The sequence below is a fragment of the Pelophylax lessonae genome (genome assembly GCF_965119305.1).
Source record: "Pelophylax lessonae genome assembly, chromosome: 3".
Lineage (NCBI taxonomy): Eukaryota > Metazoa > Chordata > Amphibia > Anura > Ranidae > Pelophylax > Pelophylax lessonae.
In genome coordinates this window covers 581,696,317-581,723,685 of record NC_138770.1, presented here as the reverse complement: position 1 = coordinate 581,723,685, position 27,369 = coordinate 581,696,317, and the positions used below count along the sequence as shown (strand labels likewise).

General features: G+C 45.7%; 1 protein-coding gene across 1 annotated transcript in view; it reads right to left on the bottom strand.

Moving 5' to 3' along the window:
- The window catches only part of ACTR2 (actin related protein 2), a 115,716-nt gene that overhangs the window by 48,992 nt on the left and 39,355 nt on the right, over nt 1–27,369 (bottom strand). The window contains exons 3-4 of the mRNA XM_082249378.1: nt 16,573–16,788; nt 3,085–3,157 (exon numbers count right to left, since the gene is read on the bottom strand). Coding sequence (XP_082105504.1) covers nt 3,085–3,157; nt 16,573–16,788 — 289 coding nt within the window. The remainder of the gene's footprint in view (nt 1–3,084; nt 3,158–16,572; nt 16,789–27,369) is intronic.

The following is a 27,369-nucleotide window of genomic DNA, read 5'->3' as shown; positions in this document are numbered from 1 at the left end:
ATAACGGATGAGATGACACAACAAAAGGTGTTTACATTGCTTGTGACAGCAATAAAAGTGGTCAGATTTTTATTATTTTTTTTTTTTAAACTGTGCTAAAATAAAAAACGAAATAAAATAAAGAAAAAAAAAAAAGTTAAAGCGCTGTCGCAGTGTTCTCGTGCACAAAAGAAAATGCATATGGAAGTCGTCCCTGCAAATGAAAGCGCCGTTTAAAACCACACGTGAGGTATCGCCGCGAATCGCCAGAGCAAAAGCAATAATTCTTAAAAAAAATAAATAAATAAAAAGCGTTGCCCATGGAGATTTTTATTAACCGTAGTTTGTCACCATTTCGGTGGGTGTGCGCAATTTTAAACCGTAACATGTTAGGTATCCATTTACTCGGTGTGACATCATCTTTAACAATATACAAAAAAAAAAAAAAGGGCTAACTTCAATGTTTAGTTTTTTAAATGCAGTAAAATGTATTTAAAAAAAAAAGGTGTTTAAAAAAAACCGCTGCGCAAATACCGCATGACAAAAAATATTGCAACGACCAGCATTTAATTCTCCATAATCTTTGCTAATATATACACATACATACATAATATATACATACATAATATGTGTGTATATATATATATATATATATATATATATATATATATATATATATATACACATACATACATACATACATAATATATAATATGTTTGGGGGTTCCAAGTAATATTCTAGCTAAAAATACAGATTTTAACCTGTAAACGTGCCAGAAATGGGCTTGGTCCAGGAGTGGTTAATAAAATCAAAAGCACCTTTTTGGGTATAAGTATCAGCATGGCACATCTCGACTTAGCAAGATTTGTCCACTCTTGGCAAAAACGATCCAAATCTGTTAGATTGCAAGGGCATCCCCTGTGCACAACCCTCTTCAGATCACCCTACAGATTTTTAATCGGATTCAGGTCCAGCGTCTAGCTGGGCCATTCCAAAACTTTAATGTTCTTCTGGTGAAGCCATTCCTTTGTTGATTTGGATGTATGCTTTGGTTCGTTGTAATGCTGAAAGATGAAGTTCCTCTTCTTGTTCTTCCTCTTCTTGTCACTCTCCCCCATAGCCCAGACACATGAAGAATACGGGAGATTGTTGTCACATGTACCACACAGCCAGTACTTACTTGCCAGATATTCCTGCAGTTCCTTTATTGTTGCTGTAGGTCTCTTGGCAGCCTCAATGGCCAATTTTTTCCCCGTCTTTTCATCAATTTTGGAGGGACTTAGTGATGTCACTGTTATGCCATATTTTCTCCAGTTGAGGACTGTCTTTACTGTGTTTCATGGTATATCTAATGCCTTGGAAATTTTTTGGTACCTTTCTCCTGACTGTTACCTTTTAAAAATGAAATACCTCTCATGTTTTGGAAGCTCTCTGTAGACTGTGGCTTTTGCTGTAGGATGCGACTAAGAAAATGTCAGGGAAGACCTACTAGAACAGCTTAACTTTATTTGGGGTAAATCAGAGGCATTTTAAAAATTGTAGGTGTGTACTTATGCCTATTTACCATTAGTTTGAATGTGATTGCCTAATTCTGAACACAGCTACATCCCCAATTATAAGAGGGTGTGCACACTTAATGCAACCATATTTATTTTACCAGGTCCAGTTTGTGGAATGATTTGTCTGAAAGCAGAGAAGTCCACAAATCTGTCAATCAAAAAAGGCGACCCTCCTCCCCCCCCCCCCCCCCCCCCTGTGGGAAACAGGTGGGGGGCAAGCCTTCATGCTGAAGGAGACTTGTCTGCAAGGCTTGCGAGTTCAAGAAAAAAAGGACCCTGCTTGAAGCATGACTCCTTGCCTTTTCTGGACTGCGGGACAGAGTTCCCTACTATAAGATCCTTAATGTTGTTTAGGGTGGCGCCAAAGAGTCACACAACCTTGAAAGGCAAATGGCTTTCCTGCACAAATCCTACGTAGACTGGATGTACCTGCTCATTACCTAGATCATGGGGTAAGAGCCTAGCCTACTTAGTGAGTGTCAGACACAAGGGCCATGGCCAAAACCATATCACAGGCACTGCTCCTGAGACAAACGCCTCCCAGCGAGGTGAGGGGGGGGGGTTTAGGTCAACCAGGATGACATTTTTACACAGAGGTCAGGTGCTTAGCCATAGGTCTCCCCCCGTAAGACATTTAACTCACCGGCTGCCTAGTCAAGGATGGGGCTGTTACAGCCAACCCAGCGAGTAGCTTATGGTCTGCATCCACTCGCTGGCAAGGCTGGGGTGATTGCTGGATCTAGGATTTTTCCAGGCTGTCATCTAAGACCCAGGGAGCTGGGTCCTTACTTCTCACTAGGCAGAAAAAAAAAAAAAAAAAACTGAGCTGCCTGTAGCAGAGGGGCTTATCAACTAGGACTACCCATAGGTGGTGCTGTGCATGTTCCTTTCTACCTAATAGCGCTACTTTCATGAGTAGGACATAACCCTACGGTCAAGAATATGAAGTGGTTTGCCAATTAAGGAACATGGGGAAAAAAGAAAAAAAGAAAAAATCATCTCACTATGAGCAGCAGATAGATCAGACACCTATGGATGTCAGTACATACATTCCAGTCAGTGATGTGAGCAGTATTGCAGGGACATTCTAAAAAGCCAGTCTCAGGGCCTAGCAAAGTGTAGCATGTGCTGTACATTTTGAGACTAAAAACCTGTTCAGCGGGGTAATGGAGTAAATTGCAGTCACCATGGAAACTGGATAGGGGTTTTGTGTGCCTATTTCTTGGAGAGGGCTAGTTAACTGCGTAGGATGAGAAATAATTATACATTGTCACGCTCCCATGTTCACTTGTGACAAGTGAAAATACCAATACTACTAACAATTTAACGATTAGTCTTTCAAGCATTTGCAAAGATTCTGCTATGCCGTTATGCAAGAAAAGGCAACCGATGAGTATGTTGGGTTTACCTTAATGGATCAAAACATCATGTACAGGTAAAATGGTTTTCATCAATTTACCTTCTATTATTTCTTTTTAAGCAAAAGCATTCTTGAAAGCAAAAACACAATGAAAGGCTCAAATCCTGTAATTTCAAATAACCTACCTTGTGCATACAATGTAAGGACAGCCTGGATAGCAACATAAACCCCTGAAAATTGATAGGTCTCGAACATAACCTACATTAAAAAACAAAAAAAGCAATTTGTAAAATTAGCTTCCACTGTTTGGTGAAAAAAAAAAAAAAAAAAACATAAAAAAAAAAAAAAAAAAGTTAAATGTCATACTAAACTCTGGTTTAAAATATCAACGTTTGTATTCTTAACTCAAAAAAGTACCTGCTATTCCTCTGAACTTCTCCCTAATTCTTTTTTTTTTTTTTTTTTTTGCTGCTGTGTTTCAACTTTCCGTTAGGGGGTGGATACATTCATTCTCCATCGTAAGAGCTTGGTGCCCCTCTTCTCTCTCTCAAATTGAAAGACTATAGGATTTGTAGCATGCATAGAGCAAATGCATATAACCACAATTACCATGCATTGCTCAATTCAAAGAAATAGAAATGAGGGGGGGAAATGGAGAGGTTATGGAGATCACTGAAAGATGTTACAAGGAGGCAGAAAAACTACAGTAAAAAAAAAATATTTAATGAAAACTTGATAACCGGGCCATTTGCAGACTTGCCCATGGTACATATACTCCGGCAAAGCGGCCGCTCTGTGCCAGATCACATACCTAGTATGTAATATAAAACTTCTGGGTCTGGGGCACACTAGCGGCCTGCTTTCACTGTAAATTATACACAAGGGGAGGCTGATTGGCAGGTACGGCAGACTATGTCCGCCGGCACCCGCCGATGCTTCGGTACACAGAACGGCAGTTTGCCTATGTAAACAAGGCAAATTGCTGTGTTTGGCAGTACAGAAGACATGGATCCTGTGTTCCCGTAAAGCAGTAACACTGATCCATGCCTTCCACTAGTAAAAGCACCTCCCCCACTACACTGAATCACCAGCTAAGGCACACCAGCTTAACACTTTGATCGCCCCTGGTGTTAACCCCTTCCCAGCCAGTGTCAGTACAGTGATCATGCATATTTTTAGCACTGATCACTGTATTAGTGTCACTAGTCCCCAAAAAGTGTCAGTCTCTGATTTGTCCACTGCAATATCGCAGTCCCGCTGTAAATCGCTAATTGCCACCATTACTAGTAAAACAAAAAAAATAAAAATATCCCATAGTTTGTAGGCACTATAACGTTTGCGCAAACCAAGCAATATATACGTTTATTGGGATTTTTTTTTTTTTTTTTTTAAATATGAAGGGGGAATACATATTAGCCTAAATTAATGAAGGATTTTGATTTCTTTATTGGAGGTTTTATAGCAGAAAGTAAAAAATGTTTTTTTTTTTTTTTCAAAATGGCCTGTATTTTTTTGTTTATAGTGCAAAAAATAAAACAGCTGAGGGGATCAACTCCCACCAAAAGAAAGGCTCTATTTGTGGGGAAGAAAAAGGACAAATGTGGGTAGAGTGTCGCATGTAAAAATCTTTTTTTGCTAGAAAATTACTCAGAACCCACAAACATTGTTTTTTTTTTTTTTTTTTAAGCAGAGACCCTAGGGAATAAAATAGTGGTCCTTGCAACTTTTCATGTCACAAGGTATTTGCACAGCAATTTTTCAAATCACCGTTTGATGAATAGAAAAAAAACCAAATAATAAGTTAAACGGATTTTGTTGTCCAATATGAAAAAGGACGTTATGCCGAGTAAATAGATACCCAACATGTCACTGCACACACTTGTGGAATGACGCCAAACTTCGGTAATTAAAAAATCTCTATAGGCGACGCTTTAAACATTTTTACAGGTTACCTGTTTAGAGTTAGAGGTCTTGGGCTAGAATTATTGCTTTCGCTCAAACGTTTGCTGCGATATTTGATGTGTGGTTTTAATCGCCGTTTACATATGTGGGCACGACTTAAGTATGAGTGCTGTGTGCGAGCATGCGGAGAAGGGGGCGCTTTAATTTTATTTTTTTTTTCCAAAACAGTTTATTGACATTTTTTCTACTTTTTTCGACACTTTACCTTTAAAATTTTTGTAAACATGCCTTGTAAAAGGGAAAAGGGCATGAAAGCTCCTATTCACAGCTAGATCTGGGGCCTATAAGTTCCCAGATCTCACCTGTAGCCTGAAAAGCATAAGATTAAAAAAAATGAAAGAAAAAACACGATCTCGGGTTCCCAGGCGAAGAAAAGGCAGTGTTTACATCTGCCAATGCCGGACGTGACGTCATAACGTGCAGCCCGACCTCCGAAGGTCATAGAGATGCCTGGGGACCATCTCGCCACCTATAAAAACAATCAAGCGGCTAAACAGCTGCTAGGATTGTTTTTACTTGACAGGGAATCGCCGACACAAAATTATGATGGCTTAGTAATGCCAGCAGCTGAAAGCATCATTCAGATTTAACCACTTAAACTCCAGAACGTCATATGACCACCACCAAAGGAGAAGTGGTTAGATTAACAGTGCCTTAATGCAAAAAAGATGGCCTGGTCGTGAAAAGGGGGGGGGGGGGTAGTAAATCTTCTGGACGTCAAGTGGTTAAATAGTGGATGTGTAAAATATTTTTCAAAAATAAAGGATATTGTTTAGTGTCCGACACATGTGGCGATCAGGAAATAAAATGATCCAGGAGTCAGCACCAGCGGATGAGGAGGGGCTCCCACCACCGAAATAGCCACCCACAGAGCTCCACTGTCATGGTCGCCGCTATTTTTAATGGCAAACCACAGAAAAATGGCCACCGGACTACACAAACATGGTCACCGTGTAAAGAAATACACATTAACATTCAACAAAATGGCGGCCCCCAGGAGGCATACAGGGACACAGGCCTCAAGGACAGATCGAATCAGGATGGGGGGCGCTGGCAGGAGCCCCCACTAGTTATAACCCCCCCATAAAGTTAATCGTCTGGTCACCGGCGGTGCATCCTCCTCCCCCAGTTGCAAGTAAGTGCCCTGTTCCCACCCCAGGAACAGTGCCCAGACCACCCAAACAGCCCCAGTCTGTGTGGAGGGGAAGGGGGTGGGGGAGGGGGCAGGTGAGGGACACAGCAAGGGGGTATGCCTGCAGGAAGGGGGGGGGGAGCCCAGGGGCCCACGTCCACCCCAATACCCTCCAGGGGGAGAGGGGGGGGGGGGGGGGGACAGCTACTCACCATACCAGGAACCAGGTGGGCACTGCACCAGACTCGGAGAAAGGGGGGACACCCCAAAACGCGTAAGCGTTTTTTTGGAAATCTACATCCTACCACGGCCTGCACCAACAGTGGATGCTCAGTGGAGGAACTTGGTGGTCCTGTATTGCACATATTTGCCTGTGTTTTACATTGGTCTTGTGAGTATAATGTTTATGTCATTCTATTATAATAAATCGTTTTAAAGCGGTTGTAAACCCTAAAACATAAAAAAAAAAAAAAAAAAACCTGCAAGACAAAGGCATAATGAGCTAGTATGCATCGCATACTAGCCCATTATGTGTAACTTACCTTAGAACGAAGCCCCGACACGGACCCCCGGACATCGCTGCGGGCGCTGCCATGATCCCTCGCCGTCTCTTCCGGGTTCAGCGGCTCCGGCGCGGTGATTGGCCAGAAGAGACGGCTCCGGCGCGATGATTGGCTGGAGCCGCGATGACGTCACTCCCGCACATGTGCGCGGGAGTGATTTTTCCGGCAAGCTCCCGGCAAGTTAATTGGAGGTCCCCCCGGACCTTCAGAGCGCATGCGCCGCTCGCGCGAGCGGCTGCATGCACTGTAAATATCTCCTAAACCATGCCGGTTTAGGAGATATTATTTGTACCTGCAGGTAAGCCTTATTATAGGCTTACCTGTAGGTTAAAGTGCCAAAAAGCGGGATACTACCGCTTTAAGGATAATGTGCTAGGCTGTTGCGCCCTCTGTCCATTTCTTTACAGACTGGAGTAACCACTGGATCTAGATTATACAGCCCGTCCCCCAGTCCAGCAGTTGATTGTAGACCTCCATGAGAAAAAAAAAAAAAAAATGTCTCATCTAAAAAGAAAATGAATTTGCCAGGACCAAAGAGCCCAGCAAGGAACTAGGTCCTTATTCCTGACTAGGCAGGAAAAAATGAAGTGGCTATAGCAGAGAGAGGGAGTATACCCCCTCCCCTGGGACTGCCCATGGGTATATCCAGAATTCTTTTCTCCCTAGTGTACTACTTCTGTAGGGGGCAGTATAACCCATTAGTTATGAATACCAGACGCATTGTCCTTTAATGAATGAAAGAGAAAAATCCTTTTCTTGGAGTACATCACTTGACATCAGGTATCTTCATTAAAATAGTTATGCTGCCACATTAAGGTAATTGGACAATGGCAATATAAAAAAAAAAAATTCCACTTCTAGGCATAACTTCTCCCTGTAAGGCTCCCTGTAAAGCTTTAGTTTTTGTAGCAAGCCATTAATCCACAAAGGGAGAAGGGTGGGATCCCTGTGTCCAGTGATGTACTCCAAGGAAAGGATTTTTACAGGTAAACCAAAAGTCCCAAAGCATTTATTATGAGAAGAGCGCAACATACAAAGGATTATACAAGTCAGATCTGACCAGCGCTATGGAAAGCCTAAGTGGAAAAAAAAAACCAGGTATAAGCTGCCACCAACCCACTCCCAAGATTTTGGGGTGTGCAGAAATATATATGCAGTGGGACATTGGTATATGGCGCTATCTGCTACGATGGTATATAATTAAAGTGACAGTGCAATGAAAATATGTATAGGTCGGGATATTGCCTTTACCCACAATGGTATATATTATTCACATAAATTACCAAAAACTTCCTCCCACTTTTACAGACCGTTAAATCTGACCTCTCTAAGTGCGAGTCGGGTCCCTTTTCGTGGTTTGGTAGATTGGCTATCATAAAGATGAATATCCTTCCCAGATTACTCTATGTGCTACAGACTATCCCGATCAGGATTCACCCGGCATTCTTCCACTCCTATAGACAACTATGCTCCACCTTCATCTGGCGCGCAAGGCGTCCTGGACTACATTGGGATGTCTTGACTGCCCCTAAAGGAATGGGCGGTCTAGGTCTCCCACATCTGCAGAAATACTACTGGTCTCGCCATTTGTCTAGAATTGTAGATTGGTATAAACATCGCCACGTCAAGGCTTGGGTTACACTGGAAGAATTGGCATCTACACTCCCCATCCACCACCTTCCTTATATCATTCCTTCTACACTACCTGCCATAAGCATCAACCCCACGCTCACTATCTTTCGGCAATTATGCAAAAAACTGACAGCCTCTAATCCGGGCCCCCTGTTTCCTTTAAATCACAACCCAGATTTTCCACCCGGTCCCACTTACCTTGCCCCGGATGGTCCTTTGACTAATGCGCCCTACAGGGCCGAACACTTCTTTCAAAGGGGCAGTTTACTATCCTATGCTGAGCTCACTCGGCAGTATCCTGAACTTAGTTTTTCAATTACCTACAATTAAGGGATTTCTTGCTACGCACCCCTGATGTCTCTCGCTGGCACAGAGATCATACACCCTTTGAAACCCTCAGCAACACACCTGGCCCCCAAAGCCATCGGATATCTTTTCTTTACTCTCTCCTCTTCCCACAAGGACCTCCACGGATTACTAAACTATGTAGTCAATGGGAGAGGGATCTGTCCCTTACCTTGATGGAGGTCTATTGGGATCGGATCTACTCTCGTATTCATACGGGTTCCAGGAATGTCTTAGCCCAGGAGAATGGTTTTATAATACTCGCAAAATGGTACAAGAATCCCGATATTCTACATAAAATTTCTGCTGAGCTTTCCCCTTTGTGCTGGCGATGCCGCCCACAGACCAGATCCTTCTTACACATCTGGTGGGATTTCCCACTAATCCAGCCTTTTTCGAAGGAGATCCATGCTCTCATCACCCACATTACCACCTACACCCCTGATTTTACGCAGGCACAATACCTTCTTCATCATACCTCCCTTTCCCAACGGATTTATAAGAAATCCTTGCTGCTACATTTAATCACTGCCGCCAAAATGTGTATTCCCTGCCGTTGGCTCTCCCCCTCCCCACCCTCTGTAGCAGATTGGATGTGGAGAGTGGGTAGGGTCTCAGAGATGGAGGACCTGACCCACCAAGTTCTCGATATACCCTCCAAGTTCTATGAAACCTGGGCCTTGTGGATAGACTTTTCCTTCTCGGATGATTACGGCCGCCTGCTGACCGGTCATAGTTAAATGTACTGTACAAGTCCTAGGACACTTTGATTCGGTTGAGTCCCAACACAGACTGCTCTTCTATGGTGGCTTCACTCGTTAGCAATACGCCAGTGCAAGTCCTTCCTTCCATTGCATTGGATGTTGGTAACCACGGATGCCAGCCTGTCAGGCTGGGAAAGTAATGCACCCAGGGGTCCTGGATGTTAGAAGAGTCCAAAACTTCCGATAAAATATTTTGGAGCTCAGAGCGATAAAGCTTTGCCTGAGCCACTGGACAAATCGTCTGCTAAATTGTCCGGTCAATGCCACGGCCGTGGCTTACATCAATCATCATGGGTGCACCAAGAGTGCCTTGGCGGCCCGGGAGGTGGCAGAGATCCTGGATTGGGAGGAAAAGTTTGTTCAAGCCCTCTCTGCTGTGCACATCCCAGGTGTGGAGAACTGGCAGGCATATTATCTGAGTTGTCAGGTGTTGCATCAGGGGGGATTGTGGAACATCTTAAATCCCATGGATTGCAAGATGAAAAACAACATGGGTTTACTTCAGGGAGATCATGTCAAACAAATCTTATAGACTTTTTTGACTGGGTGACTAAAATAATAGACGGTGGAGGTGCAGTAGACATTGCATATCTAGATTTTAGTAAGGCTTTTGACACTGTCCCACATAGAAGACTTATCAATAAACTGCAGTCATTGAGCATGGACTCCCATATTGTTGAGTGGATTAGGCAGTGGCTGAGTGACAGACAACAGAGGGTTGTAGTCAATGGAGAACATTCAGAACAAGGTCATGTTACCAGTGGGGTACCTCAGGGATCTGTACTGGGACCAATTTTGTTTAATATCTTCATAAGTGATATTGCAAAAGGCCTCGATGGTAAGGTTTATCTTTTTGCTGATGACACAAAGATATGTAACAGGGTTGATGTTCCTGGAGGGAAACGCCAAATGGAAAAGGATTTAGGAAAACTAGAAAAATGGTCAGAACTCTGGCAACTGAAATTTAATGTGGATAAGTGCAAGATAATGCACCTGGGACGTAAAAACCCAAGGGCAGAATATAGAATATTTGACACAGTCCTGACCTCAGTATCTGAGGAAAGGGATTTAGGAGTAATTATTTCAGAAGACTTAAAAGGTGGGAAGACAATGTAATAGAGCAGCACGAAATGCCAGCAGAATGCTTGGATGTATAGGGAGAGGTATAAGCAGTAGAAAGAGAGAAGTGCTTATGCCGCTGTACAGAACACTGGTGAGACCTCACTTGGAGTATTGTGCGCAGTACTGGAGGCCATATCTCCAGAAGGATATAGATACTCTAGAGAGAGTTCAGAGAAGAGCTACTAAACTAGTACATGGATTGCAGGAAAAAACTTATCAGGAAAGGTTAAAGGACCTTAACATGTATAGCTTGGAAGAAAGAAGAGACAGAGGGGATATGATAGAAACTTTTAAATACATAAAGGGAATCAACTCGGTAAAGGAGGAGAGCATATTTAAAAGAAGAAAAACTACCACAAGAGGACACAGTTTTAAATTAGAGGGGCAAAGGTTTAAAAGTAATATGAGGAAGTATTACTTTACTGAGAGAGTAGTGGATGCATGGAATAACCTTCCTGCAGAAGTGGTAGCTGCAAATACAGTGAAGGAGTTTAAGCATGCATGGGATAGGCATAAGGCTATCCTTCATATAAGATAGGGCCAGGGACTATTCATAGGATTCAGATATATTGGGCAGACTAGATGGGCCAAATGGTTCTTATCTGCCGACACATTCTATGTTTCTATGAGTGGTCCCTACACCCGGAGGTATTTTTCATCTCCTGTACATCCGGTGGGGGGGACACCCGTCGTTTACATCTCAATTCAACAAGAAGGTTCAGAGGTTCGTAGCCAGGTCTCAGGATCCTCTGGCCGACGCCACAGACACACTGTTGGCTCCTTGGAGTCAGTATTGTCTGATTCATGCATTCCCTCCGCTAAAACTTCTGCTTCTTCGCAGGACAGAAGTGGAAGGGGTTTCCGATCATTCTGATGGCCCCAGACTGGCCTCACAGGTCGTGGTACGCAGACCTGATAAGGTTGGTCGTCGATGCACCCTGGAGACTTCCTCTCAGGGAAGATTTGCTGTCTCAAGGACCGATCTTCCATCCTGCTTTACAGTCGCTGGCTTTAACGGCATGGCTGTTGAAAGCCAGGTATTGAAGGATAGAGGTCTTTCCAATTCAGTGATTCCTACACTACTGAAGGTCAGGAAGTCTACTTCCAGGATGACCCATCATCGTACGTGAAAATCGCACAATTCATTGTGTGAATCAGTGAAGGTGCACCCTCGCTTGCTCTCTGTGGCTAGGGTTTTGACTTTTCTTCAAAAAGGTGTTGAACAGCGGTTGGCTTTGGTCACTATCAAATGCAAAGTGTCGGCTCTGGCTGTGTTTTTCCAACACCCTTTAGCTACGCATGCCCCGATTTGCACTTTTATTTAGGGGGTTCGCCATTTGGCTAACCCGAGGCGATTCCCCGCTACCTCCGTGGATCTGAATTTGGTATTATCGGTTCAAAAACCTCCATTTGAGAACATTAGGGAGATTCCTCTGCTTGCCTCGTCTCAGAAGGTTGCCTTTTGGTGGCAATTACTTCTGTCCGCAGAGTATCTGAATTGGTGGCGTTGTCCTGCCGCTCACCTTATCTGGTGGTCCACAGAGATTAAGTGGTACGCAGACATATCCAGTCGTTTCTTCCTAAGGTGGTTTCTGATTTTCATCTGAATGAAGACATTGCACTGTCTTCACTCTGTTCAAAGCCCAAGTATGCCAAGGAATTTGCCTTGCATTCTTTGGATGTGGTTCAGGCAATCAGGGTTTACCTGGAGGCCACTGAGTCTTTTAGAAAATCAGACGCTCTTTGTCCTTACCGAAGGACCTCGTAAAGGATTGGCTGCGTCTGCTGCGACCATATCCAGATGGATCAGGCAGAGGGTAGTTCAGGCTTATTCACTGAAGGGTCAGGTTCCTCCTTCACCAGTGAAGGCGCATTCTACTAGAGCGCCGAGTGCCTCTTTTCGCCATCAGGCGTCAGTGCTGCAAGTTTGCAAGGTGGCAGCTTGGTCGTCTGTACATACGTTCACAAAATTCTACAAAGTAGATGTGTTGGCATCTTCGGATGCTTCCTTTGGCCGCAAGGTTTTGCAGGCTGCGGTTTAAAAAATAAACTTTTTTTGTTTCTTTGAGGGTATATGTTTTTTCTAGGTGAGCTCCAGTTGTTCCTGGTTGAGCTCCATGTTACCTGGTTGGCTAGGTTTAGCCTTTGGGGAATTATGTCTTCTTGCATTGTTTTCCCACCCCTCGTGATTATACTGCTTTGGGACATCCCATTGGTCTAAAGAAGGCGCTGCGTCTGTCGATGAACGATAGAGAAAAACTGGATTTCTGTAAGAACTTACTGTAAAATCCTTTTCTCTGAAGTTCCACAGACGCAGCACCCGCCCCTCTACTTCTGAGTGAATTGGGTTTTTTGTATTCTAAACACGGCTTGCAACTAAACTGACTGCTGATAGAGTGTGTGGGGGTTGTGTGTGTGGGGGGTTATGCCTACAGGGACAGCCTCATAGGCGTTAAACTTTTTTTTCCTGCCTAGTGCCTATTCCTGATAGGAGGAGCATGACCCATTGGTCTAAAGATGATGGCGCTGCGTCTGTCGAACTTCAGAGAAAAGGATTTTACGGTAAGTTCTAACAAAAAATCCAGTTTTTCCACATCTGGAATGTGAACAGCAGGCAGCGCAGAAACATGGAGTTCCGCTCAAGACAGGATAACATGCACTTCCTCCCAAGCAGTCTAAATAGACCTTTATAGGAGGCCTTCCAGCTGCACCAAACAATGCAGTAGGGAAAGGCAAATCTCCCTCAATTCCAGGCAACTACCTCTCTTGCAGTGACCTAGTTCCCTGGACTGAGATATCCAGAATTCCACCCAAGCCCATCTGGGCCCTCTAGGAGAAACAATGTTCCCATCTTATGCAACCATTAAGAGATCCACCATTTCCAAAACAGCTGGGGGTTAACGAAATTGGGAAATCCAACGACTGCATCCTCCCACTTCATGCCGTTAAGGCCACTGGAGTGGCCCAGAATAAAACTGGGGAAAGGGTACTGCCTCAAGTGAGGCTACGATCTTTTCCAGAACCCCCATGCAAAGGAGAATCGAGGTGTGTAAATATTCTGGCAGACTCAACCTGCACCCTCAGAGCAAGACATTTGTCTGCAGGGGGATCACCCTGGCCTGATCTCCTTTAGATGGAACAAACATCACTGTCTAGTTTCAGAAGAAGTGTGAAAAGGTTTGAGTAGAAACCACAAAACCTTTCGCCCTTTGGAACCAGAATAATCACATCTTGAAATAAAAGATAAAAAGAAGAGCTTGCAAAAGGGCACATTTTTTTTTTTTTTTTGCGGATTCAAAGAAAAAACACTTTCAAACAATGCATGGAGGGGGAAAGCTCTGTAGCTTGCAGCTGCAAGTCACTATATTGTGGACCCACTCCTCTGCAATATCCCACTGAAATCTGTGAAGGCCTGCAAATGTCTCCTCAACTGAGCGAGTGGGGGCACCCATTTCTTATGAAGAGGGCTTTTTATTTCTCAGCTTAGCGGGCTTTGGAGTCCATGTATTCTTACAGAACTCAGACTGGGGTTTAGGCTTGGAGTCCAAGAACTGAGATTAGCAATAGGAATGGTTTTTAGAAACAGCAGCAGGTTTTAGAACTGTAGGCTTAACCTTCTTTTTAGGCAGTAACAAGACTTTTCTTATCCACAGTCACCTTCTGGATGTAATCATCTAAGACAGGACCATGCAGTCATCATTCCCCTTAAAAAGGAAACGTTCCACACACTTTCTGCAGGGTAATTCCACTGACCAACACTTCAGCCAGAAGTCCCTGTGCATGTGTACGGACAAAAGCCCTAAATATTTTTGTATCTCCATTAGTACTATTCCTTTCTCTTTAAGGTGATAAGCCCAGCCCTTAAGGCTGTGGCATGTGCCTACAAGCAAAAACAAGGAAGAAAGCCGCTCAGGTGCAAGTTCAGCACTCGGTGCAGGTCAGATCCGCCATCCAAGCATGTGCCTACAGCCGCAATTGCCAACTGCAAAATTAACCTTTCCAGAGCAAATAGTCTTAAAAATAAGGCCTCCAGATTTTTGTCTGAGGCATCTTTAAATACTGGGACCCCAGCCACTGAACATGAGGGTCTTATTGAGATAAGAAACTGCTGAATTTGATTTTTTGATTTGATGAACTCACGCTCCGTGGGGGTATTGCTGAGCGAACCTTTTTTGGTGGAAAGGTGAGCCCAGTCCACGTACAAAATGTCCTTTAAATGGAGGATGTACAGGAAAGGATTGGGGATGTTGTGACAGCTACCCCAAGCCAAAACCCTGTAACATTCAGGAGTTGAGGACTTGGAAGTAGTAACTTCAAACTTAGTACTGACAATCCTGACATTCAGCAAAAAAACTCACAAAAGGCCTTTTTGGTCCGAGATAAACCCTGACCCTGGGGTTCTTCAGGAGTACAATACTTGGAGGATTCTTCTGTGACCTTTTCTTTGAGAAGATTCCTGTCTACCTTGGCCTCATCCATAAAGGGGGAAGGGAGGCAACACTTCCACTTGCAACCAAAGAGGTCCAAGTTGGCAAGTGTTCCAAAGAGATGCTACTGTACCCCAGCGATAGATGATAATTTCCAGAAGCAGTGGGGATGCCAGATAAGTGAAGGGAGTCAAAGCTGGAGCCAGAGCTGCAAGGAACATTGCAAACTGCGGGCAAACATTTCACAGAGGGCTTGTGTCCAGGTTCCTCCCTACCCCCACACATCCCCCTCCTCTCTGCCATCAATGAGGCACTGCCAGCTGACATGTGTATATAGGGACTGATAATGGGCTCAGGATCATAGTCCCAAACCACCTAAGCAATCCAGTCAGGAAGTCGACACTTCACATCGCCAATCATGGGCAGCTGCCTCAAATGCCTCACTGCCTATGATAGGCAGCGTGCCGTGTTAGCTTCCTGGCTGGAACGCTCAGGTGGGTTGGAACTACAATCCCAAACATGCCTGAGCTCATCACTAATCGGATACCTAGCTAGGAACAGCGGTCCACGTCAACACATTAGGCACTGTGCCAGCAATCACAAGTGTGCTGTTACCCCAGGAGATTTTATACTAAGATCTGCCTGTTCCTCCACACCCAAAATGAAAGGTTGTGAGGCCCTTTAATACTTGCTGCAACCTGTAGTCCCACAAAGAAGGCACTGCTGCAACCTGTAGTCCAACCAGCTATTAGTCTACTGCAACCACTAGGCTCACAAAGCACAGCTACTACTGTGACCTGTAGACCCACTAAAATGCAATATCCTGCTGTGGCCTGTAGTCCCACAAAAGCATACACTGCCATGGGGATCCAAAAGGGCCACCGGCAATTTTTTTTTTTTTTTTTTTTTTTATCTATTGTTGTTAAGCTAAATATGGCATTAAATGAAATTTGAATAGTTAAGTTTACAGGTGGTACCCAAATTCCAGATCTCAGTCCAAGCAAAAGAGATATGTGAAGAGGACTCTCCTTTCTGCAAAAAGCCAAACTATTACCTAAAGGGATTGTAAAAGCCAGAAGATAAAAAAGAGAAGAAAAAAAAAAACTGTGTGCAGCAGCCCCCTAATACTTACCCGAGCCCAATCTCTATCCAGCGATATTGCAGGAGTTTCTCAGCTGCCCGGGACTCCCCTCCTCAAACTTCCCCCTACACTCCTGATGAGACTGCAGCGTGGCGCAATTGGGTCCCGCTGCTGTCAAAGTCAGCCAGCCAATCAGGAGAGAGAGGGAGCAGGGCTGGGTCCCGGGTCCATGCCTGAATGGACACTGGGAGCTGTGACTCGGCTCAGGTGCACCATTAGCAAGCTGCTTGATGTGGGCGCACTCAACAGAGGGGAGGTGGAAGGAGCACAGAAGAGGGACCCAAGAGGAGGATCTGAGACACTCTATGCAAAACCAACTGCACAGAGCAGGTAAGTATGATATATGTTTGTCTCGTTAAAAAAAAAAAAAACAAAAAAAAACAATCACTTTTAAAAAGAAAAGCCCTAACAAAACTGCTGGAATAAGATCACGGTTTTTCCGATGCAACAAACATACATCAGCATCATCATCAGAGACCAGGAATTACAAGTCCCATTAGATTATCCAATTACCAGAGGATTGTCGTTTCACCTAATGCAATTCTGCTCAGATTAAAAGCACAAAGTAGAATCAAAACGATTTACCTCGACAATCTTCTCACGGTTTTTGGTTGGGTTCATCGGGGGCTCTGTTAGGAGGATTTTACAGTCTCTGGTGTCTATGTTCAATTTCTCAGGCCCGAATGTGTAGTCCCACAAGTGCTTCATGTCATCCCAGTTCCGCACAATACCATTCTCCATGGGGTAGTTTACTTCTAGCATTGAACGGAGCTCACTAGCTTCATCTCCAACCATGAGGTCCTGAGAATGCAGAAACAATGCTCAAACACATGCAGCTAAGATTTTTGTAGTATAGGGATAAAATATTCATACAAAGTATATAGCTACCTATTTTTTCCATGTCCCCAGCTCAGATTCTGATAATGGAATAACAGCTTCACATACAACTTAAGATAAGCACACACCTTTAACACAGCTGAAAGCGCACCTACATCACATGAAGAGATCTCTAACCTTGTTTCAAGGTTTTAGTACAATACAGTCAATAGGCACAGAAGTATTTTTTTTTTTATTTTAGTTTGCAAGACTCTATGGTGCAAAGCTTTGCCGACTGTTGGGTACACCTGTGATGTATTTTGTGTGTTAAATGTTGAAGGTGAATAAGCTGACTTTTTTTTTTTGCAAGAAGTAGACAAAATATCATGGAGACTTGTAAGAAATGATCAGAAGATCAAACATCAGAAGAGAGACAAATGGAACCCAATTAGAATCTGAGCAACATGACCAGTTTTCAGGATCCAACTGGTAAAACAAAGGGTAACAAACACTGATGGAAGCATCATTGAAATTCTATTTCATTATCACCAATTCACATCTTTCACACACCACTGAAACTCACCTGCTAGTAAAGGATTTACAAAAAAAAAATTGTAATGAGAGTTTAAAACAGACGGGTATTATGGGACACCAAAGTCACATTAAAAACCTAGCAAAGTAGCTTTTAACTAACAGCCACTGGCAACTGCTGCCAGCATGAAAGTGGACGCACCTTTCAGTCTGGAATGCTTTATTAGAAAAAATAACAGTCAAACTCTGTGTTGTTACCTCCCATTGTCTAAAAAATGGACACACTCAAAAAAGCCAATGAGGAGGTAAATAGAGTAGGAAGCTACACAGTTACCATGAGAGATATGGCCCCTTTTGGGAGTTACTAACTTGTTTTGCTTAAGGCTCCATTCACACCTGAGTGTATCGTTTTTAGACGCTTTTTTTCAGGCGTTTTTTGCAGGTGTTTGGAGGCAGGCACTGACATCTAACAAAAACGCTTGTAATCTGCCAAAAATGAAGCTCATGTACTTTGAGCTTCAGGCTACTAAACACTGTGAACAGAGGCCTTTTAAATGAATGGGATTTTGCTTGTCGGGCGTTTTGATACTTCAGAGATGAGCGTTTCACAAGCTGAAAAACGCTCAGGTGTGAACAGGGCCTTAAGGCTCCATGTACACGGGACGTTAGAAAAACATGCTGCAAAGCTGGTTCTGACACCGGGAAAAAGCAGCTGTTAAACTTGCTTTCAGTAGCTTTTTCCATTGGCGTTATTGCACGTTTGGCCACGTTGCTTTTATCAGCATTTTTTCTGCCTCCATTCAAAATCAATGGTTCCCTATGGGAGTCTATTGATTTGAATGGAAGGCGCACCGCAAGTAGGATCAGGATGATGAGACTTGCGCTGTGAGAATCTTGAGGGGGAACTCACGCCAAAAATGGGGAAAAAAAAAAAAAAAAAAAAACTGCGTGGGGGTCCCCCCCAGGTTCCAAACCAGGCCCTTATCCGAGCATGCAGCCCGGCAGGCCAGGAAAGGGGAGGGAGCGAGCGGCCCCACCCCCCCATGGACCATACCAGGCCACATGCCCTCAACATGGGGGGGTGTTGGTGCTTTGGGGCAGGGGGAGCTCTGCACCCCCACCCCAAAGCACCTTGCCCCCATGTTGATGACAAAGGCCTCATCCCCACAACCGTGGCCTGGTGGTTGTGGGGGCCTGCGGGCAGGGGGCTCATCAGAATCTGGAAGCCCCCCTTTAACAAGGGGGACCCCCAGATCCCGGACCCCCTCCCTATGTGAATGTCAGGAGACGTTTTGGTAAGTTTATTAAAAATCTTCATCCGGTCTTCTCCGCTCTGGTCTTCTCCTCTCCGCTCTCCTGGTCTTCTGCTCTTTTGCCCTCGGCTCTTCTTCCTCCGGTCCTCAGATGATGTCTCCGGTGATTATGCCGGTCTCTGCAGCTTGTTATATAGCCATTGTGGGCGTGGCCGCCAGGTGACGTCATCAGGAGACCCCGCCCCTCATGTCACAGATGACATCATCTGACATGAGGGGGCAGGGTCTCCTGATGTCACCTAGACCCCGCCCCTCATGTCACAGACGACGTCATCTGACATGAGGGGCGGGGTCTCCTGATGTCACCTGGCGGCCACGTCACCAATGGCTATATAACAAGCTGCAGAGACCGGCATAATCACCGGAGACATCGTCTGGGGAGGACCGGAGGAAGAAGAAGAGCTGACAGCAGAAGAGCGGACAGCAAAAGAGCAGAAGACCAGGAGAGCGGAGAGGAGAAGACCAGAGCGGAGAAGACCGGATGAAGATTTTTAATAAACTTTCCAAAACGTCTGTCGTTATTTACATACACTGCCTTTTATGGGGTGAATGGGTAGGGGTACCCCATACCCATTCACATAGGGAGGGGGTCCAGGATCTGGGGGGCCCCCTTGTTAAAGGGGGCTTCCAGATTCTGATAAGCCCCCTGCACCGCAGACCCCCACAACCACCGGCCAGGGTTGTGGGGATGAGGCCCTTGTCCTCATCAACATGGGGGCAAGGTGCTTTGGGGTGGGAGGTGGGGCCGCTCGCTCGTCCCCTCCCCTTTCCTGGCCTGCCAGGCTGCATTCTCGGATAAGGGTCTGGTATGGATTTTGGGGGGGGACCCCACGCCGTTTTTTCGGCGTGGGTCTACCCTCAAATTACATACCAGACACGAAGGGCGTGGAGTTCCCCCCTCAAGATTCTCACAGTGCAAGTCGCACCGCAAGTCGGATCATCCTGATTCGACTTGCGGTGCGCCTTCCATTCAAATCAATAGGCTCCCATAGGGAACCATTGATTTTAAATGGAAGAAAAAAAAAAAAAAAACGTATAACGTGGCTGAACGTACTTCATCGCGTTCGTTCCCGTTTTTGCGTTTGAAACGCCGGGAAACACGTTCCAAAGCAAATAATTGCGTTCCAAAAAACATCCCTGAACTCAACTGCCTGCAAATGACTGTAAACGACCCTGTGTACATGGACAGATAAGATAACATGTAGGTGGGTTCAGCGGCTTCTGAAAAAAACGCCCAACTGCTCCTAAACGGCAATTTACAACGTCCCGTGTACATGGAGCCTTAGGGTGCATTCTACAGCTGAGACCCTTCTATTCTTTTTATACATGGATCTGGAACCAGTATCTGCATATTTAGGCATCCTGCACCCAAAATGCTCATTTATTCCAAATCTGTAATCAACAAAGCAGTGAAAAATTAAGCCTGATACACAAGATGGGATTATGAAACGTAGGATAGTGTTTTTTTTTTCATGCTAATCTCCATATCAAAAAATTAAGAGGTTACTGGAGTGAAGAAAATTTTCGCACGACAAAATAAAAAATTTGCAAGATAATGTATTGTATTGCCAGATAGAAAACTCTACGATCTGGCACGGTTTGAGAAAAAAAGAAAACGGGATTTTTGACTTACGTAAAATCCTTTTCTCTTAAGTTGATTGGCAGACTCAGTTCTCTGATCCATATCAGTAGGGTTATACTGCCCCCTACAGGAGTAGGACACCAGGCAGAAAAAAAGTTCTGGCTACGCCTATGGGCAGTCCCGGAGGGTACACCCTATCTCTTCCTGCATAGGATGTCAGTTTTGAATCAAAGCAGTGTCAGAAAGTAACAACAACCACCCAACTCAAAATAGAGGGGCGGGTACTGCGTCCGTCAATGAACTTGAGAAAAGGATTTTACGGCAAGTCGCAAATCCAGTTCTCTACTGTTCATTGACAGATGCAGTTCTCTGATCCATATCAGTAGGGATGTCCCAAAGCAGTGCCATAAAATGAGGGGTGGAAACAGCAGAAAAGAACAAGTCCCCAAGGCAAGACATAACCAACCAGGCAACATAGGACTCATCGGAAACAAAGATGAGGCCCACCTGAAACCAACAGTAAACACCCTCAAGGAAGACCAAAGGCCCTCCAGACAGCAGCCAGCAAAACATTGAGGCCAAAAGAGGCATCAAATGCCAGCACATCCACTGTATAAAATTTGGTAAAGGTGTGAACAGACGACCAGGTAGTCTTGCAACCTGAAGCACATATGCCAGCATGGCGAAAAGCCCAGGAAGCACTAGGCGCAGACAATCCCTTGCCCTTCAGCATCTGGCTTTCAACAGCCAACTTGACAAGCCAGGGACCGTAAAGCAGGATGGAAGATGGGCCCTTGAGACAATAAATCCTCCCAGCGAGGAAGCCTCCAAGGAGCGCCTGCGGCTAGTCTGACAAGGTCGGCGTACCAAGCCCAGCGAGGCCAGTCCGGAGCCACAAGAATGATTGGAATCCCTCCGCCTTGATCCTGCAAAGAAGTCTTGGCAGCAACTTGAGAGGAGGGAAGGAAGACAGCACCTGGTACTGACCTTGGCCTATCCGTGAATGCACAAACACGACTATGCCAGCATCATCCTGGCGTAGGTGACCATGCTAAACTTCTCAGCATATGGACTGCTCTACGACAGAAACCATGGTGCCACCAGTGCATCTGCCAGAGGGTCCCGGGAGTGGGCCACAAACCTCTGCACTATCCTGTAGATGAGACGCCAACAGATCCACATCTGGAGCGCCCCAACTACGGCACAACCGCCAGAACACCTCCGGTTGAAGGGACCATCACCCTACAACCACGGCCTGGCGACTGAGGAAATCCGCCTGCCAATTTTCCACATCTGGAAAAAAAAAAAACAGCGTAGAGAGCTGGAACAAGGCGCTCCGCCCAGCGAAGAATGTCTGTCACTTCTAAGACCGCGCAGACACCCTTGGTGAATAACGCAAGCCAGGATTGTGGCATAGTCCGATGGAATGCGCACTGGACAGCTGCAAGTGCCCAGTCCAGTGAACTAGGCAAAGCCGGATCGCTCTCAGCTCCAGGACATTGATTGGTAACCTCCAGGGACCATATTCTCCAAGCACAGAACCTGCCAAGGACTCCTTCCCCACCCGGACAGGCTTGCATCCGCAGTGACAATTGTCCAGTAGAACAGGGAGGATTCCAGATCAAAAAATCCCTGCTCACCTGGCTCAGCCAGATCCGAATGACCAGAGATGTAGGAATCAAGTCCCGTTTGAGAAGGATCACCTTTTGGGGAATCCTCGAGAGGGATTGAGTGAAAGGGACAGTCTCGAAAAGACAACATCAGTCTCAAAACTTGCATGCGGGACTGAAGGAACGACCTTGTGCTGGACAGCAGTCTGAAGTTCCAGGAATTGTTTCCCTGGAGGGAGAAACACCCTGACTGAGGACGAGTCCAAAGTCAGGCCCAGATAGTCCAGTCTCATGGAAGGGACCAAGGATGACTTCTGAAGTTTCAGAACACACCCAACCTCCTCCAGAGTTCTCACGGCGACTTCCATTCGTCGTCAGCACTGTAGGGGACTCCCCACAGAGAAGCAGATCGGCCAGGAAGGAAACCAGGACCGAGATACCCCGCTGCCGCAAGAAGCGCCAGGACCAAAGCCAACACCTTTGTGAAGACACGAGGAACAGAAGCGAGTCCCAAGGGGTAACCCCACAAACCAATAGAGATCCTTTCCCACTGAAAAAATGGAGAACCAATTGGTGTCCTGCACATAACGGGATGTGACAGTAGGCATCCTTGATGTCTATGGAGGCCAGGAAGCCACTATCGTGCAAACCAATACCATCTAGAATTTTGGATCTGAACGGAACCATCAAGGGCCAGCCTTGTTTAACTAGAGCCTGAACTGCCCCATGGAGCACCTGCAAGTGATCCGGGGACAGCCGTACATTGGAAGGGAAAATCTTACCAGAAAAAAACAGAACGAAAACTCAATTGTGCAACTGGACCGCATGACCTCCTGAACCCAGCTGCCTGGGATCTGCGCAGGCCGCAGGTCCGAGAACCGCCCCCCGGATATGGGTGAGGACGCACCTTCAGGCCATGTGGGCCGGTTTGGGGGGGGGGGGGGGGGGGACACTATTTCTGGTTCGCCAGACCAGGGTCGTGTGGAAACACCCGAGGAAGCCATGAAGGACTGGGCCCCTTCGACTGTCCCCGATGGACAAGGAAACTGTTCGGGAGCCGAAAGGGAGGGACCCCGACCACGACGAAGGCCCTTACCCTTGTTAGCCTGTGGAAGAAAGGGACTCTTCCTCCCGTGAGACCCTTATATACTGTCACCCAGGGCAGCGCCAAACAGGCGATCCCCCAGAAAAGGGAGATCCATCAAGGCCTGCTTAGAAACTTGATCCGCAGACCAACACTCCGGCCAAGGATACACCGGATAACCACCGCCGAAACCGACAGATGACCCAATAAGGGGAGCCGTGCCCAGCGCGTCATCGCAACAAATTGCAGCCCCCACGCCAGTTGTCCAACAGCTCCCCCAGGGCAGGAGGCACTCGCTCCTCACCACGTCACTGGAACTCTGCCCTTCAAGCAGAGTCTTTGTGGCAAGGGCCATCATAAAAACTGTTCCCAGTGCAGACCCCGCCAGGGAGTACAGATCGCGAGCCACAGCCCCCGCGCCATCCTATTCCCCAGGTCCTTAAAGGACGGAGATACCTCCACAGGAGAAACGGTAGTCCTATTCAGTCTGGAGACCGTAGGTCCACCTTAGGCCGTACAGTGCCCCTTAGTAGAGACTCCGCAAAAGGGTAACATCTAGCAGCCGCTTAACACCCCAGGGGATAGTCTCAGACGGTCACATTCTTTAGGAGCAATGCTAGCAAATCAGGCTGCTCCGGATGGCATGTGATGTAGATGCAACCCGCGCCCCAGACGCAGCCGCCGCTGAGTCCTCCAAATTGCAGGGTGTCATGCACCGAAAACCAGTGCATCCACCAGCGCCTGTATCACGGGTGGTAGAAATGTTATCCTCATTATCAGAGGGTGGGCACGAGGTAACAGACCCGGAAGGGAGGCTGACTCAGAAGCCGAGACATCAGATTAAACAGGGGTAGGTGGAGAAACGTTTCAGCGTACCTCACCCTCTCATGGCCACCTCCACCCGGGCCCAAATGCTTCCCGAACCGCCAAAAATGCAGTGATTGACAGTGGAGCTCTGGAAAGGGCCGGCGGCCTCCATGGGGGGGGGGGGGGGGGGGTCACATAGTCTGCAGGGTTCATATTGAACCAGAAGAGCCTGCCAGCAAAATTTGCAAAAAAAAACTATCCCACCGTGCTGCAGCGCCCACCGAAGGTCAGGCACGCCCGCAGACCCCCCCAACAGCGAGAGGCCCCCAGAACCCACTGTCCCAAAAAGTAGTCTCAGGACAGCACGTGTAACCAACAAGCCCTCCCATAAGGGAGTGAGCAATGGAAACTGCCCGGGGTAAAGGGAGAGGCTCCACCCCCCGGAAACCACCTCCAGGCACTCCCACCTAGATTCTCAGTAGAGAATCCACCGCCAAATGGCAGAAAATGGGTGTACCAAGATGGTCGCCGCCATAATAGCAGACGAGGCTACAACAAAATGGCGTGGTAACAGCACCCACAGGGAGACCCTCCGCCAGTCCTACACCATCCTGCCCCTGGAGGAACCTTCTAAAAATTTTGGACCAACGTTGCATACCAACGGTCAGACAATTGTACGATCTATACGACTATACAAAGCACATGCAGACAACTTGTCCACTGGACATGTAATTTCAGAGTAGGCTTACTTATTAGTTTCCTGCATCGCTCCTGCATGAACCAAGACTTGTCATAGTGATGTCAGCCTGGGTTCGCACAGGAGCAGTGCAGGAAACCACATGCGATTCTGACAGGAATTGTGCCGCATTGAGATTATGCGCAGTGTGATTTGAGCCCATTTATTTTGTATTGGCTCAAATCGCACCGCAAAAGGTATCGGCACTAGTCAAAAAAACCAAAAAAACACAGTATTAGTGCAACCCTAGTGCAAGACCTGCAGACAGGTTAGTAATTAGTCAAATTTTACTTAAAAATCAAAATTCTTACTGCCAGAATAAAAACCCCCTTAACAATGCCAGGTATAAAAAAAAAAAATGTATACAGTTTCCATTGGTCCAGCTTAGATCATTGTAATTCTGTAAACACCATACCAAACCAATGCCTCCGAAAGCAGGAAATCACTCAAATTAGCCTTTATCAACTATTTTAACATGGAGAAACCCTTGAAATAAACTATATGGTTTCAGAGAACCCCTGCTAATAACTATATATTTACAGCTCACAGTACCTTAGTATGACGGTCAGTGGGAAGATTGCACCTCACATTTGTGGTCACTGGGAAGAATCCCGTCTTACAGATAGATAATTGTTGTCTGTTGTTGCTAGTCTGAACAGTAACATCTGAAGGAACCCTAGTTAAGAAACCCTGACCCAAATAGACACCCAGTGATCTCCACTGACTTCAAGGTCCTGAAGACCTACTTACAGTTTTGCCTCTCGCTGAAATATAAGGTATCCACCCGAAAATAAGACCGCCCTGATAATAAGCCCTCCCCCGAACATAAGATCTCCCCGATTATAAGGCCCCCCCGAAGCTACCCTAACTCTGGACCGAAGCGGCGGGCGCCGCCGCGCAGCTCACTGTTGGCCGCAGTGCAGCCGGAGCAGACAGGAAGTGCGAGGTCTCTTTTAATCAGAGAGCCCACGCCCCCGCCAGGACAAGCTGCCGCCTGCTGCTCGCTCTGCCCTGACGGAGTTTGGCTGACTCAAAATTAGACAGTGAATTGCGCGGGGCAGAAGTCGGGCACATTGTGTGGACACAGGGGTGACTGAGGTAGGGGGGAAATGTCTGATAAAGGGGTGGGGTGGATGTCTGGTGAAGGTGTCCACTGGCACAGGGGTAGGGGGAGTGGGATCACTTCAAATGACACAGGAGGATCAGAGGGGGCAATCAAAATGACACAGGAGCATCAGAAGGGGGGGGGGAATCAAAATGACACAGGAGCATCAGAAGGTGGGGGGGGGGGGAATCAAAAAGACACAGGAGGATGTGATTTGCTGGTTTGTGATGACAACTACTACCTTACCGTATACAGGTAATACATTTCCTTTTTTTTTGTTCAACACTAAATGTGTACCGTATTCTTCTTCATGGAAAAATAAGACATCCCCCGAAAATAAGACCTAGCACATCTTTGGGAGCAAAAATTAATACAAGACACTGTCTTATTTTCAGGGAAACAGGGTAGCGACAGCCCTGTTGCATTCAGATAATGTTAGCATTTTCCACCTGGAGCACCCAGAAGTGGAGATCACTGGAGTGGCAGTGACTTCCCTCAGTGATTTCTAGCTTCCAGGGGCACCTACCAGGTATGGTCGAATTGATGCCCCTGGAAGTACATCATTAGGTATATTATGATGCACACAATGGCCTTTTTTTTTCTGAGAGCCCCCTATAAGCATAGTTAATTCTTGTTAGCACCTGCAAAAATTTGCAAACTGCTCTTTCTTGCTTACTTGTTCATTCCAACACCATGCGACGACTGTTGGCAGAGCTCAGACAGGTCATTTTGCTTGCTGATATTGCATAACTGACCTAACACAGTTCCACCAAGTTTGGTTGTGTGAGTAATTAACAGACATGCTGCAATTAATTGAAAAAAACAAAAAAAACGTGCAGAGACAAGTAGAATCTCACTTAATGTGCAAACAAATCTTCAGATATGGTTAGAAAAAATATGCTTTACAAAGAAAGATGCACAAAAAACTTAATCAAGCATTCAGACTTCGCTGCTTACCATCTTTTTCTTATTCTACTTGAAGAGTTCAGTAAAAAGGAAAGAAGTAAAATAACAATAAGATAACCCATAAAAGTTGAAGATAACAGAACATGTATATAAAGTATATAAAGACATACAGGTTTGCCAAAAGCAATGACCAAGAAAAGTCAGTGCTTGGTGTACAAGGGGTCTCTTCCTATGAATGAAGTGTCTTTTGATCTTATCAGCTAGATTAGACAAGGTGAGTAAAGTGTGCATTGATTGTCTGGAGCATGGATGTAAAGTATACAGGGCGTGCGTACACAGGCCATTTGTTTTTATCAGAACTCCATTTCTCCTCATTCAAATCAATTGGAATGCAAAAAGAGCCTAGGAAGAGGTCACAAGAACCTCCAAAAAGGAACGGGAAGGATCTCAGGAGATTCAGACTGAATGGACCTGAAGCAGTATATTAGAGCAGTGGGTGCTGAAAGCCTGTTAGTTAACATTTACTGAATTTGTTTTATATATTGATACCAGTTGCGATCGGCTCTTCTGACAGCTACAGAACTAATAGGTCATTTCAATCGTAGCTTCACGACCCTCCCCTGCATTGGACTGTTCAGTTATGCACAGTTATGCACAAAAAAAAAAAAAGACAAATCCTGTCACTATCTATACAAAATGTATTTATAGAAACGGTCACCAACCAGATCTGGTATTGAAAAATTCTTACTTGCTGCATTTTTCCTTTCCATAAACAACTTTTTTTTTTTAATGGTTTCTCATGTGCCTCTAAACTTGCTAGCAAATTTTGCGACTTCAGTTGAGTCGAGTCACTTCACTAACACAGCCCCCTCCTTCCTTAAGGCTACGTTCA